Genomic DNA, 13,632 nt, shown 5'->3' on the forward strand with positions numbered 1-13,632 from the left:
CAGGCTTGGAATCTGGAGTGGGGTTTATTCATTATGGATTTTTTTCCTCTTCAACTTTCACAAGATATGGTGAAAACTGGACCCTCAGGTAACAGTGACAGAGGAATAAATACAGTATCATACCGCCCACAGAGCATCCCAGCAGAAAGTCTGTGTGCCTCAGAGTGGTGGATTCCCTTTTTTCCTTCATGTCCCTGCACTGGCCAGGGGAAGGCAGTGGGCAATGCTGGGCATGCACATAGCCCTGCTCCGGCGGCTCAGGAGGAGAAGTGGCGACAAGGCTGTCCTCTCCCACTGCCTCCACATACTCTCCTACTGCAATGTCAGGTGCCTGTAGTAACGCAGAGCCTGTTCTCGTGCCTGTGCTGCAGGGAATTCTGTAGGCAGGTAGCACAAAGAGTTAAAGGGCAGCTTGTACTTTTTTGTCCCCTTTGTTGCTGATATTACTGGGTAACATTTTGGTACCAGAAGACTTCCCCAGGAATTGTTCCGATTAACATAAAATCCCATTTTTATAATAGATCAGTGATAATAAAGTTCTGTCAAAAGCCTTAAGTTCAAAATTTTCAATTAACAAGACACATTTCAGTACTAATGACACATCAAGCTGAATTCCAACCTCATGAAGATGTAACAAGCAGCATCTGTCAAGCAGAGTTAAAAATACAGGGTGATTTAAGAACACTCAGAACATAAAATGGCTTTTCTATATCCACTTTTAATGAAAAAAATACTGTATGAATAGAAATGGAAGTATAACAAAGAATTTTCTGTTGATCTAGGAAAATACAGGGATAAATAGAGCAAGTAAAACTAACATTTTACTTCCAGGTTATTTGTGTATCATGGAACTCTTGTCCCTACTTACAGCCACTTATGTTTCAAAACAGACCAGAAAATAAGAACCAAATATCCTCACAGTTTTTTTACTGACATATTCTCAGTTGAAACCATGATGGTAGTATTCTTATATTAATTCTTCATTTCTTGCACGCCAAAAAGTACAATTAAAAGACTCTCAAGCTATCTTCACGCTTGAGGAAGGAAAGTTTGATCTTACCTGTTTCCTTTTAATTTCATAACTTGCAAATTATTACTGGCAGTACACTTGTTTAAATAAAAAATAATTATGTTACTTCCATATTTAATTTATCAGATTTTATACAACAATGTAAAATTGACATGGGATAATGAAGTATAGTTTTTACCAGTGAGGAGATCTGTTTTAAGATAACTTCCAAACACTTTAGGCATGAGGAAAATAATTAAAAAAATCTTCACCAAACTAAAATTAACATACATGTATTCCATATATTAACATTGTCCTACTGTATGCCTTAGTATGATCCAAATTTCCAACACAGAAACTATTTATATCATTTTCTAGCATGGCCATATCTTCTTAAATTGGAAGAAATATGTTTAGAAAAGAAACCTGATCTACTAGAACATATAATGGGGATATATTAACTTCAATTATGTTACTTGAAATAAAATATCCATTATATAATGGATGAAATATCCATTATATTAAGCTTCTGGCTAGCAAGCATTAAATCAAATATAGACTTCTACATACTCTGTATCTGTAGTAAAGTATTATAACATATTAAACAGACCTTTATTTTAAAATCTCTTTCCAGCACAGGACCAATCCTGTATTAACTGCCTCACATAAGCTAGTTGAGAGTTATGAGGACCCCTGTCTTTTTTGGTACTGTATTCTGAGCTTTTCCAGTTGTTCTACACACTGCGTTTGGGCCAGCTTCAGTGTTCGGTTCTCCTCTGTCAGTTCTGCGTACTCCTTAGCCAGCTGAGCAGCATCCATGCTTTCTTTTTCCACTTGTTCCAGCCTGGCAATCAGCTCCTTTCTGATGATTATGAAAAAACCCCAAAGATTAAAAATGGCAGTATGCAAAAATTTGTTGTCATGTGTTAGGTTAAAGCTGGACTATAGGTTGTTAGCATGGTATTACTTGAGCTCTTGTGAAACAAAGGCCTAGAAAATTAATTTGTTTTTAATTTGAGTCCTCCTTTTCCCTTAAAAAGATGAGGCTGCCAAAATCTCTGATAGGTTTGCTGTTCAGCAACCAAACCTGCAAAATGCTGAGGACCCTCAAGTGTCTCTAACTTCAGTAAGAGTTGAACATGCAGTTCATGGGGAAGAATCAAATTTCTGGAGACCACATGCTAATATTTTGCCTGAAGAATCACAATTTATTTTTCTTTTGATACCAAACATAATTGAAAGAGCGTGCAGAGGTTTATATTTGGTTGGTTAGCTTTATCAGTTAATTCTGTGAAGTGCACCTGGTTTCCTTTTTCTCTGCTACAAAGAAAACTGGTTCTAGTAAATACAAGGCACATGAATCTAAGCTACATACAGTGTTTCTGTAATGTGTTTATGCTCAGGCCTTAGCCCTGCAGCTGAGGAAGTGTGATAGAGCTGCAAACCTGACACCTCCTGGTCTTTTTACGAGAAGAGACAGGAGGATTCAAGCTGTTGCTTCTTTCTGGATGGAGTCACACAGTGCTCTGTATTCCCAGAGCTGGCCAGAAGCTGGAGTCTCCTGTATAGTATCAACTGAAATTACCTCAGCACATGTTAAGATAAAAAAGGTCTTTAAAACAAAACACACTGAAGGCATGAGTAACTCAGAGGGTATCTAATCGCTCTCCACTTAGTTACACAGCAAGCTAGCCTGGCCTCTGCTTCCCCCCCCCCCCCCCCCCCCCCCAAGTCAAATCGTTTATTCACCCCTGCTACAGGAAGTCTCTTCTAAAAGGTTCTTAGTTCTTTTGATCATTCTGTCTCACAGATTAGTTAATCTTTAACTGTTCATAGCCCTGTGACTTTATTTCTCAGACGTGTCAAAGCAATGCTTGCAGATCATCAGCAGGAAGATGTAATGCCTTCAAAGTGGATAGCTTCTGCTGCACTCTTTAAAGGAGCTCTCTTGTCAAGCTGGACCGGTGCCTTCAGACAAGAAAGTCCTACAGACCAGTAATTCTATTGCCACAGGTCAGAGTATTCATGAAATAACAACATTTCAGTATTTGTGGATCACTTACATTACTTATAGCTGCCAAACCACCACTTCCAGCAGCGAAACTGTAAGCATCTGGGTTTTGAAAAACACTTCTATCTGGCCTTCTTTTAGGATCAGTTTGATCTTCCTCTGGTCTTTACTACAGCTTTCAGTGATAGCATAGCATACCCATGGTTTAGCTGCTTACAGACACAGTTACTTCAGTTCAAGGAGTCACAAGGCAAGAAAAGACCCCTGGCACACTCATTTCTCCCAACTGTGTTTCCCATACAAAGAAAAGAAGGGAAGAGTTAGCAGCCAATACAGCAATTTTAGATCATCCAAAAGCTGCAGTATATAGAAACCCTCCTGTAGCTAAACATGTTGCCTTTGTTTTATACCACCAAAGTAATGTATAGCAGCTATGCTACAGCAAAGCCTCTCCTCTTTCCTTTTACCAGGAGAAATGTATATTCAATAAGGTCTTCAAGAGAAAATATCAAGAGCGTATTTTTGTTCAGCAGAATTCCATTAACATTTGGCACAATATAGTTGTAAAAATTTTACAAGCAGCAAGCTATTAACGGATTAATTCCTTTTTGCTCGGGCCATGCTAGATCAACCAATTTTCAAATTGGCCAAGATGAACTGATCTTGCTAGACAGCTCCTGTCGATGGAACTATAGGCCACAAAGGAATAACTGCACGTATGCTTTAGAGAGTGAGCTTCAGCAATATTCTTTGCAATTATTCTACTGGTGCAATGCTGGACTGAAGGATTAAATTAAGCTCTTTCAAATTACAGACTGTTGACTCAGAAGCGTTTCAGACAAATCAATTCAGAATCATTCTTCTTTACTTTTCTTACAAAGTCCTTAAAAGGGAGATGAAGTGAACACACTAATAAGTAATCAGCATCCTAAAAGCAGGTAAACCTTTTCCACAGGGACTTTTAGTACACGTGAAAGAAGGTAGTAACTACTCTATTTGGACTTGAGCCAGGAGTGGCACAGACAGACAGTGTGCAAACTCAGACAGCTCTATTAATGAATGTCAGTCCTGATTTGATAAGATGAGACTATGTGCTGGCATGGCTTATGTGCTGCTTTATCGTAATACTCAAGCAGCACAGATAACTTTTTTTAGCCTGGGATTTAGCTTTGCTATTAAAGAAAGTATAAATGCATTAAAATAAAAATATACTTATTGCTATAGTCCACACTCTAGGACTTCCCTCGCAGAAAGCAGTTTCCTTGCACTGTGGTAGTAAAATTGCCCACTTCTGAGTCAGCAGAACCCACTTATTCCCTTCCCATCAGGATCAACACCTGTTTACAGGGTAGGGTGATGTTTCAGGCAAATACTGTCAGCCTGCCACAAAGATCTAAAATTAGAGTACCAGGGAATTGCTAAATGTTATGAATGGTGTGGTTTACGAAGCTCACAAAAGGATGAGGACAGTAACTAACATTTGCTTCTGATCTAATCCAGGATTTGAACTTAGCTTCCAGAGGTTAAAGAACTCCATACTAAGCTCTTGCACCATGTAGCCTTTGTTATGGATGCTTAATAAATAGATCCAGCACTGCGTAATCAATGTTTTCTGTTAATGGTTACCCTGAGTTTAAATATTAACAGCATTGATAAGGTATTTTCTAAAGTGGTGCTGTAATGGACACTTTAAGTGTTGTTTTTCAGGGAGAGGTTTGGATGGGAAGACGAGTGTGATTTGCAATGTAAACCAATAAACCACAAGCCATACCAGAGCAGAAGAAAAACCCAGCACGTTCTTAGGGAAAGTATTTCTCTTGTCCTGGCCTTAATGACTGCCCATGCAGAGAATAGAGTTCCTTTACAGTAACATTCTCAATGAATAAATACCAAGAAAAGTAACAGAAAAAGCAGAGAAATCTATCTGGAGATAAGCGCAATTGGAGATGGACTGGACTCAAGGAAAACTGCTTCCACAGTGCAAAGAAAGAGGCAGGCTTCTCTTTCCTCTGTTGTGAACAACGCATTCAGGACCGTGCATCTGCGGTCCTACACATTTCTTCCTGACTAACATGTGTCTGTGTTCTGGTGGCCATAAGGTCATTTACTTTTCCCACACTTGACATGGCTGTTATGTCAGGAGGAATAACGAGACCCTGTAAAGTAATTGCTGTCTGAGGAGACTGCCCTTGCATGTTCGAAGTCTACTAATTAATTTTTAAAACAATGAGACAGCCTGTTTTAATCTAAATGAAAATATGTCTCAGATGCCAGCACATGAAAGATCCTTAAGTACTCGTCACTGCAATAGGGCAAATTGAGGTTTCTCTTTTATTAGAAAAGCTGTAATTTTCACTATTTGGCCTGTAACATGTATTTTGGATACATGAATACATAAATAATGAAAAATCAGGTCTAGGATGGGAAAAAATATTAAGAAAAAAGATTGCCTTTATGGTTTACACCAATCTTTTCCTGCAGTACTTGCAAGTCTGAAGACTACTTGTCTCAATGGTGTTGGGAAAGATACTACAGAAATAGCATACCTGGAGAAACCATCTAGAAACAGTCCTATGGTCATGAGAATGTGCTAAAGAATATGGAAGGATCCCACCAAATTAAGCAGACATCTCCACTGCATGTCCACTGTAATATGTGTAAAAGAAGGAAAAGAAATCATATCCATGGCAAAGGAGTGATCCTAAACCAGGTGGTGAGCAAATGATATTTTCTGGAGAGTTATATTAGAATTGTCTGGGGGAGGAAAAAGAGAAAACCAGCCAGTGCTAAGAATATAAGATATAGCTAGCAACCATGGCAACTCTAATATTTAACTACATAATCCAGGGTCATTATCTAGTAATAGCAATATAACAAGTGCTCAAAATAACCAACCATCCCATCCCTTTCACCCAAACTTAGATACCCAAAAACATCTGTTATGGAAATACATGTGTGTTTCTGGAACATAAATTAAATTACATTCTGTGACCTAAATGTGGTGTGTTCTCACTTCCACACCCTTTTCTTTCTTTTCGATCATGTCTCCCATTCCAAAGTGATTTTGTCCCGTGTACTACATATTGCTGGCATAAACGGGAAGAGTTTGAGTGAAGACAGCAAACAAAGCTATGATTATTTATATTAACAAAAAAATCTACCCAATGTTCTCTTAAATTCTTTCAATTTCTTGCTTCCTTTTCTTCTTTTCTTTTTCCTGGGTAACTTCTTTTCCCCTTCTTACTTGCTTTGTCCTTTGATTTTCCCTTTTTTGAACTGCAACCTCCCTTTCTCTCTCACATTTCCCATTTTCCTGTGAAACAGCTGTCTTCTCTCCCACTCCCAGCCTAACACATTCTCTTTCTGTCTACATTGCGTACAAAAGAAATGGGCAAATAAGCTCTGTTCTTGTCTTGATGAAAAGCAGCCCTTGTCATTTCACACCACTGCCTTTCTATACTTCAGCCATACTTGATCCTCACACTACAGTGAGAAACAAGTCAAGCTAAGCAGAGTTAAAAGCCTTTGAAAAGATGCAAAAGAGTAAATGTTTTTGACTATTTTAAAACAATATTATTCAACTTCCTATTTCTTAAAGATGCCTCCTTTAGAAATATGCCTGCATGTGTTATTTCATGTATCAAAGGTTACATGTAACTTTGGAGGTTGGAACAATAATTGTTTAAAGTAGAATGACTACTGTTCCATTTTTTGTTTTACTAAAAAGCTCCAATACCTGTATGGACATTTATGTCAGGTTAATTTAAAATTATATCTTCCTCCTAGCCAGAAAAATCAAAAATACTTGCTCAATCCGTTTCCTGTTCTTTTCCTGACAATCATTGTCTTCAGTATTCTGTGTGCACAGTGTATATCAGCACTATAGATGCAGGCACTACCAGGTGGGACTTGACATTTTAATTCCACAGGTGAGTTGATCTGTGGAGAGGAAGTCGGGAGCACTGCCAGGGTCACCATCCAACAGCACTTCTGGTTGCCCTCGGTAAAATTGCACACTAAAGAACAATGCACAAATTGTTTGTTCCCATTACAAGGGCTGAAACTCTATCTTTGCCCATTTTATCAAAAGCATATTTACAAGTAGACAATAGATAGCAGGTATATTAGGCAATTGTGAATCTTTATTTCTATACATTCAAATTCAAATGTAGAAGATACAGATACCTGCAACAGGGGCAAATTCCAGAAAGTTGCAAATTTTTTTTTGAGATTTGATTAAAATTGCTTTTGAGGCTAAAAGCCGTGCATCTCATCAAACTTTTTAGAAAAGTCAAAGCATCCTTTCCTTCTGAGAATGCAATATTCCACAACACACGTGCTACCCCAGCCATTGTAACCCACTATTCATTCAGCATGTTACCCCATAAACTTCCTTTAAATCAGTGATCATCAGACCAAAACTCTCTTTTACTCCTTGCTTACTCCTTCAGCTCCACACTTGCTCACTTTCTATCTAGTTTTATATAAAAATCAAGGTTAATGTGTTCAGGTTGCACATGTGTGTAACGGTATATGTGTCCTAATAACTTTTTGATCTACCTTTCAATTTCAACCAAACTTCATGCAGTGAAGAGATCCCAATTAGTTTCTGGAAGGTTTTATAAAAAACAGACTGCTACAGAAAGGAAAGAGACTCCAAAGGGGAAAGGAAGTATCACGAGACCTCCTCCAAAATACTATCAAATGGCGAATCTATCAGGAGGGAGAAGCCATGAACAGTTCCCCTCTGGAGAAAAAAGCTTCAGTTGGCACTTGCAGCTTTTTAAACCTCAAAATCAAATAACCACAGTGCACCAATCTGTAGGAAATCAAGCATTTTCAATCCCAGTGTTTGTAGGACCACGTCCTCAGATAAAGAGATTTGGAAGGTCGTGACAGGACTTGCACTGATATTTGTCATGTTTAGGCATTTCACAGCTACACACATGTGAATATCGAGGCCACAGATATGTAATTAGAATGCACAGAATAATCACAATAATTCTATTTGCTGCTTGATTCAGCCACTCTTGTTTTAACATATGTTAACTGGGACATGAAATACTCTATCCACAGAACAGGTTCAGCAAAGGTAGCAGTGGTGGAAGCTTCCTCACATTGTTCTACTGTTGACATCCACTGCTGGAATGTAGGAAAATGCCAGCCTGAAGCTCCATAGTTCATCCAGGATAACCACTGCTGAGAGGCTGACTTCTGGGCTCAGGGGTTGATCAGGATAGTTTTAAGCTCAGGGAAACAATTTTGTGCATCTATCTGCCATTCCCAAGGAGCAAAATATTTCTAATTCAGCTAGTATCACAGACTCCACAGATTAAAAAAAAATGCATTCAAACAGTGTATTTTTTTCATTCTAGTAAATGCAGAAATATATATATGAGTCTAGTTTTCAAGGGCTCCTAGCTTTCTTCATAAATGTGCATAACTGATTCAGGGATGTGTTGGTATCAACGATGCTCTTATATTAATAGACTAAACCCCAAACAATCTAAGGCTGCCTTTTGAGTTTATACATCTAAAGTCAAGCACTTAAAAAAACATTTAATATTTATTTTCCATTTGGGTTTTCAGAGAAGACAAACACACACTTTCCACTGAATTCACTTGGTTGCTAAATACACATGTAAGCAGCTTCTATTAGACAATCAATTTGATAAAATATTGCAAAATTATTTCATTTAATTATCTTTTCTACATCTTTTTAAAAACACCAACTACTTTTCATTGGCCAATTTCAATTAATGATGAATCAAATGCAAACACTGGGACAATGCAGTGTTAATCTCTTCTGGATATTTTTTCTTCTTTTTTAAGTTTTATGCCAGTCTGTCAGCAATTGAGTGCCATGCAGGTCCTACAGTGGAAGGGGATTTGTGGTGGGAAACCTCAACTAGTTCTGACACTTTAGGCAACAACTAACTATACTGTGCCTGTAGCCATCAACCCCCATAAATACCAGTCACTTTATTACCCTTCATAGTCTGGATTCAAGGAGATCTTTGGCTATCTTACTTGTAAGACTACAGGATTTCACCAGTTTCCCTCCCATCAGCTTGCTTCTACAGCTAAAGACTCCCATGGATACAAACTTGGCTGAGCTGCACGGTCAGCTGTCCGAAGAGTGCTATGGAACAAAGCGGTCAATCTAACACTCAAAGCCCACTCTGCAACAGGGCTCTTTTAACTCCTCTTACTATATCACAAATTTCTGTTCAAGCAGCCTTTGGAAGAATGATGGTGTGGTCTTCATTTTCACAAGAACACTGACAGATCGGTACTGAGGTAACTCTCCCTGAGGAAGGCAACGCTGCTTGAAGTCACCTTCAGTGTGAATGTAAAAATAAAAAAGCATTTGAAAGAGATAGCTTACTTAGCAGTTGTTCCTTAGGGTTGGTTGTCTTTAAAACTTTCACTTCTCTTTCTCTGAATTTCTTTTTCAGGTTTCTTGTGGAAAGGGACAAAGAGTCACAGAGTGCACTTTGCCGTTTAATAGTCATGCGAAAATGACAAAGGTATGAGTATAGGCCATAGACAAGAAAAAAAAGTCTCCAGCTCATGCACTTTGGGTATGAACACCTAAAATGTCAATGTACATGGAGACAACACACCTCACAGAAAAATGCTTACCAATATTGTCAAGTACTCTAAACCTAACTGAGGATCCATTATGTTCTTCATTAAAACATTTTAAAATGTTTTAAAATTAAATCATTTTAAAAAATTTCCCTAAAACTAAAAAGGAGGCTCACACCAGCTTAACTAGATTGTTTGTGTGACCCGGAGGCTGTCAATGAAGGTTTTAAGGGACATCTGTATAGCTGAGGGCCCAGAACTATGACAGCTCTGTGTCCTTGGTGGCCTCAGTTGATCCTATGGACCAATGGCCAAACTGTTGTGCTGTAGTGTGACTGTCAGGTAGAGGTATAAGGTCAGAAAATACCATGTGAAACCCTCATGTTTAAAATAGCATTTTACTAAGAGAATATACAACAGCAAATACTTTGGGGAAGTTACTCACTTTCTTTCTTCCAGCAGAGCAATTTCTTTCTTGACCTCATGGTACTCTTCTGCTATTTTGCAGTGCTGTTTGTACACCTGCATAGATTCCTTAGAGTCATGACAAGGAGGCAGTGGCTTTAAGAAAAGAAAAAAAGATATATATACATAAACTGCTTTTAAATATTAGGAAAAATCACGTTTTGAAAGGTACAAGATTTATCTTAATTCCTGTGAGAATACTTCAAGACTTTCCCCCTCGTCCCCACCTAACTTCAGGATACAGCCAAATATTCCTAGCAATGGCCTTTCATGGAAGGGAAAAAAACATTTCCCTGCATAAGAATATTCATAAACCTTCAAACCTTGTAAGGATTTTCAGAACTTTCCTGGTCACCTTTGCAAAGTATCTCTAAAGATTGTTCAAAGAAAGATTTCTCCCTTACTTCCCTCTTTTTCAGCCGTAGTGATATAAGAAAACTAAACCTGATGCATTGATCAGACCCATAAAATACATGAGCATGTTTTCACTGCAAGAAAACAATTCACAAGAAATTGCAGCACTGAGCAGAAGGGTAATTTGGCTGCAAATGAACTCTTAGCCTCCAATTCTGCAAGATGAGAAGACATGGAAAACTATCGACTAAGCACTCTTCCATAGATGCAATGCTTATTCCAGCTTATTACTAAATGGGACAGGACCACGAACTGGGACATGAGCTGATTCTGCTGGACTCAACAGGAGTTATGATATTGCCTCCACCAGTGCAGCCAAGATTTCATGATGGGTTCTATCCCAGCAACACCTCAAGCTGTAAGTAGTTTGCTCAAGACCATACCCAGTTTCTCTGCATCTCTATTCCCTGTAGAAGAAGGGGATATTTTAGTCAGCAGAAATTATGAGAGTTAAATCAGCTATATTTGCAAAATGTTTTAAATTTCCATGAGAAGTACAGGTGAGATTGAGAGTGGAAGGATGAGAGCAATTAAAAAAAAAAATCAGATAAAAAAGACTCAGTGAGGGCAAAAGCACTGTACCTCCTAACCTAAATGCTGGCATTATTGCAGCAAGATTTTAAGTGTTTTTCAATGCACACTGGAGGTAATAAATATGGGAAATAAATTCTCACTGTCCTGGGACACCTCATATATATTTCAAGCAAGATCTTGAAAATACAGTTTGGTTAAATGCTAGTGCTTTTTGCTCCTTAAAAAGAATGCAACTTAATTCAGGCTTCAGGCTTGACCGTCACATTTTGGCTATAACACTTTCAGGAAGCGTAGTATTTTTAAATTATTAGCTATGAATCAATTGACTGTAAATGAACTACAAATAGCATGCTTGAGCCACCTGTTTGAAGCAAAAGGAAGCACTTAAAATAGTTTCTTTACTGCCCAGTTAAAGAACATCCAATTGCCTTTCACAATACAAGCAGATTATTTTTTATTTCATGTTGTCCTACTTTGACTCTTCTCCGTAGTATATTCCTTCAATGACATTGTCAGGAAAAGAAAAGCATAAGTCTTCAGACTTCTCCTATTTATGATCTTGTAAACATTTCCTTTAAACTGGAAATTTAAATTTTACTGAACATGTTCAGAGCCAAAGATTAAAAATAGTTTTATCTGGGATGCAGGGTAAGTTGGCTTCAGATATACCCCAATGTACAGAGGTATCTAGTATATGAACCTTACAATTACTTGTAGATGGTACGTGGTTCCTCACAGAAATTTTAACACAGACACTTGTTTTTCATGTTCTAAATGTAAAAATGCTGTGGCAGAATTGTTTCACAGCACATTGTTTCATTCTCTCTGAGCTTGGAGAATTTAGGAACCCAGGGAAAGGACAGTCCATTACTTGATGAATCTGGTCCCTAGGAAAGGGTTTTTCATTGCATTTCATTGTGGATGAGCAATAGCACCATTCATATAGCCAGCCAAATAATAACCATAAATTTAACAAGACAGAATATAGAAGTCTCAGTGCTGTAATCCAAGAATGCAAGGGTTGGCCAAAGTAGCATCTCTGGTATCTACCAGAGATCAGCAAACAACAAATGCGTCACAATAAAACAATTTTGAACAGTACCCAAGGGGAAAGTCCCCAAGCAGTGACACTTCAAAAGAAAAAAACCACTTTGCTCTTGCTTCCAACTTAGTTTTCACAAATCTAGCTGGTTTAAACCAGTTTAAAAATTAAAGCAGCATTCGGGTTCTATATTCCAGCTTCCCACTCAAAAGATATATATAGAGAGCTAAAAATTATCTAGTCATGCTGAGACTTAGTATCTAATTCCCACTTAGAACCAGTTGCTGACTTTCAAACCCCTTCCTATCACTGTTTCTTCTTCAGTGTCATTTTGTCTTACATTGATATTTTATCACTCAAAATAAACCGACAACAAAAGATACAGTTCACTAATATTCTGTTCATAAAATTCTTTTTAATCTTGTCTGATGCTATTAAGCACAATATCAAGAACTTTCTAAATTTTGAGTGTACTTTTACTTTAAAATGTAAATTTGATTATGTTTTTATATGACTAGATGATAGGAAAATTTAGTTTGGTCTTTTGCAGTTTTGCAATTTCTGAGAAAGGTTTTCAAGATAGTACCTACAGTGTTCATGTGTAATTTCTGGCCAGTAGAACATGAAACAGGCTTATGCATTCATTATTTAACAAACACCTCTACTGTAATCACAAGAAAAAATTGAAAGATGCAAGACAGGACAGTTCTTTGCTGCCCACCAGAAAATGCAAGCCAACACAAAAGCACAGAAAAATTATTTCACCCATGTCTAACAGCCTACTTTTTTAATATAAAAAAGAGTGCAAAGAACTAATGATACATCTGGGATTGGGATAAATCAGGATAAAGCCCTGGAGGTAAGAGGGGCCCAATCAAGCTGGTTAATATTCAAGGATCACCTCCTCCAAGCTCTGGAATGATGCGTCCCAGCAAAGAGCAAGTCAGGCAAAAACTCCTGGAGGTCTGCATGGGTGAACAAGGAGCTCCTGGACAAATGCAAACACAAAAAGGAAGCCACCCACAAGGGTGGGAGCAAGGACAGGTAGCCTGGGAGGGACACAGAAAATTTGTCCAATCAGCCAGGGATCACATTAGGAAAGCTAATGCCTGGTAGAATTAAAACTGGCCAGGGACACCAAAGGCAACAAGAAAAGCTTCTACAGGTACATTGGTGATAAAAAGAAGACTAGGGAAAATGTGGGTCATCTCTGGAAGGAAACAAGAGATGTGAGTACCCAGGATATGGAGAAGGCTGAGGTATTCAATGACTTTTTCACTTCAGTCTTCACCAGCAAGTGCTCCAGCCACACTGCCCAAGTCACGTAAAGCAAAGGCAGGGACTAGGAAAATGAAGAACCACCCACTATAGGAGAAGATCAGGTTCATGACCACCTAAGGAACTTGAAGGTGCACAAGACCATGGGACCTGATCAGATGCATCCGTGAGTCCTGGGGGAACTGGTGGATGAAGTTGCTAAGCCCTGTCCATCATATTTGAGAAGTTGTGGCAGTCTGATGAAGTTCCCATGGACTAGAAAAGGGGAAGCATAACCCTCATTTTTAA

General features: G+C 38.3%; 1 protein-coding gene across 6 annotated transcripts in view; it reads right to left on the reverse strand.

The window, feature by feature from the left end:
* Window positions 1–221: 221 nt before the first annotated feature.
* Window positions 222–13,632, reverse strand: part of MAP3K7CL (MAP3K7 C-terminal like) — a 46,079-nt gene continuing 32,668 nt past the window's right edge. For all 6 annotated transcript variants that reach the window (XM_056329999.1, XM_056329995.1, XM_056329994.1 and 3 more), the window contains 2 exons: window positions 10,057–10,172; window positions 222–1,871 (listed from right to left, as the gene is read on the reverse strand). In XM_056329999.1, coding sequence (XP_056185974.1) covers window positions 1,691–1,871; window positions 10,057–10,172 — 297 coding nt within the window. In that variant the 3' untranslated portion in view covers window positions 222–1,690. The remainder of the gene's footprint in view (window positions 1,872–10,056; window positions 10,173–13,632) is intronic.

The sequence above is a fragment of the Falco biarmicus genome, chromosome 2 (genome assembly GCF_023638135.1).
Source record: "Falco biarmicus isolate bFalBia1 chromosome 2, bFalBia1.pri, whole genome shotgun sequence".
NCBI lineage: Eukaryota > Metazoa > Chordata > Aves > Falconiformes > Falconidae > Falco > Falco biarmicus.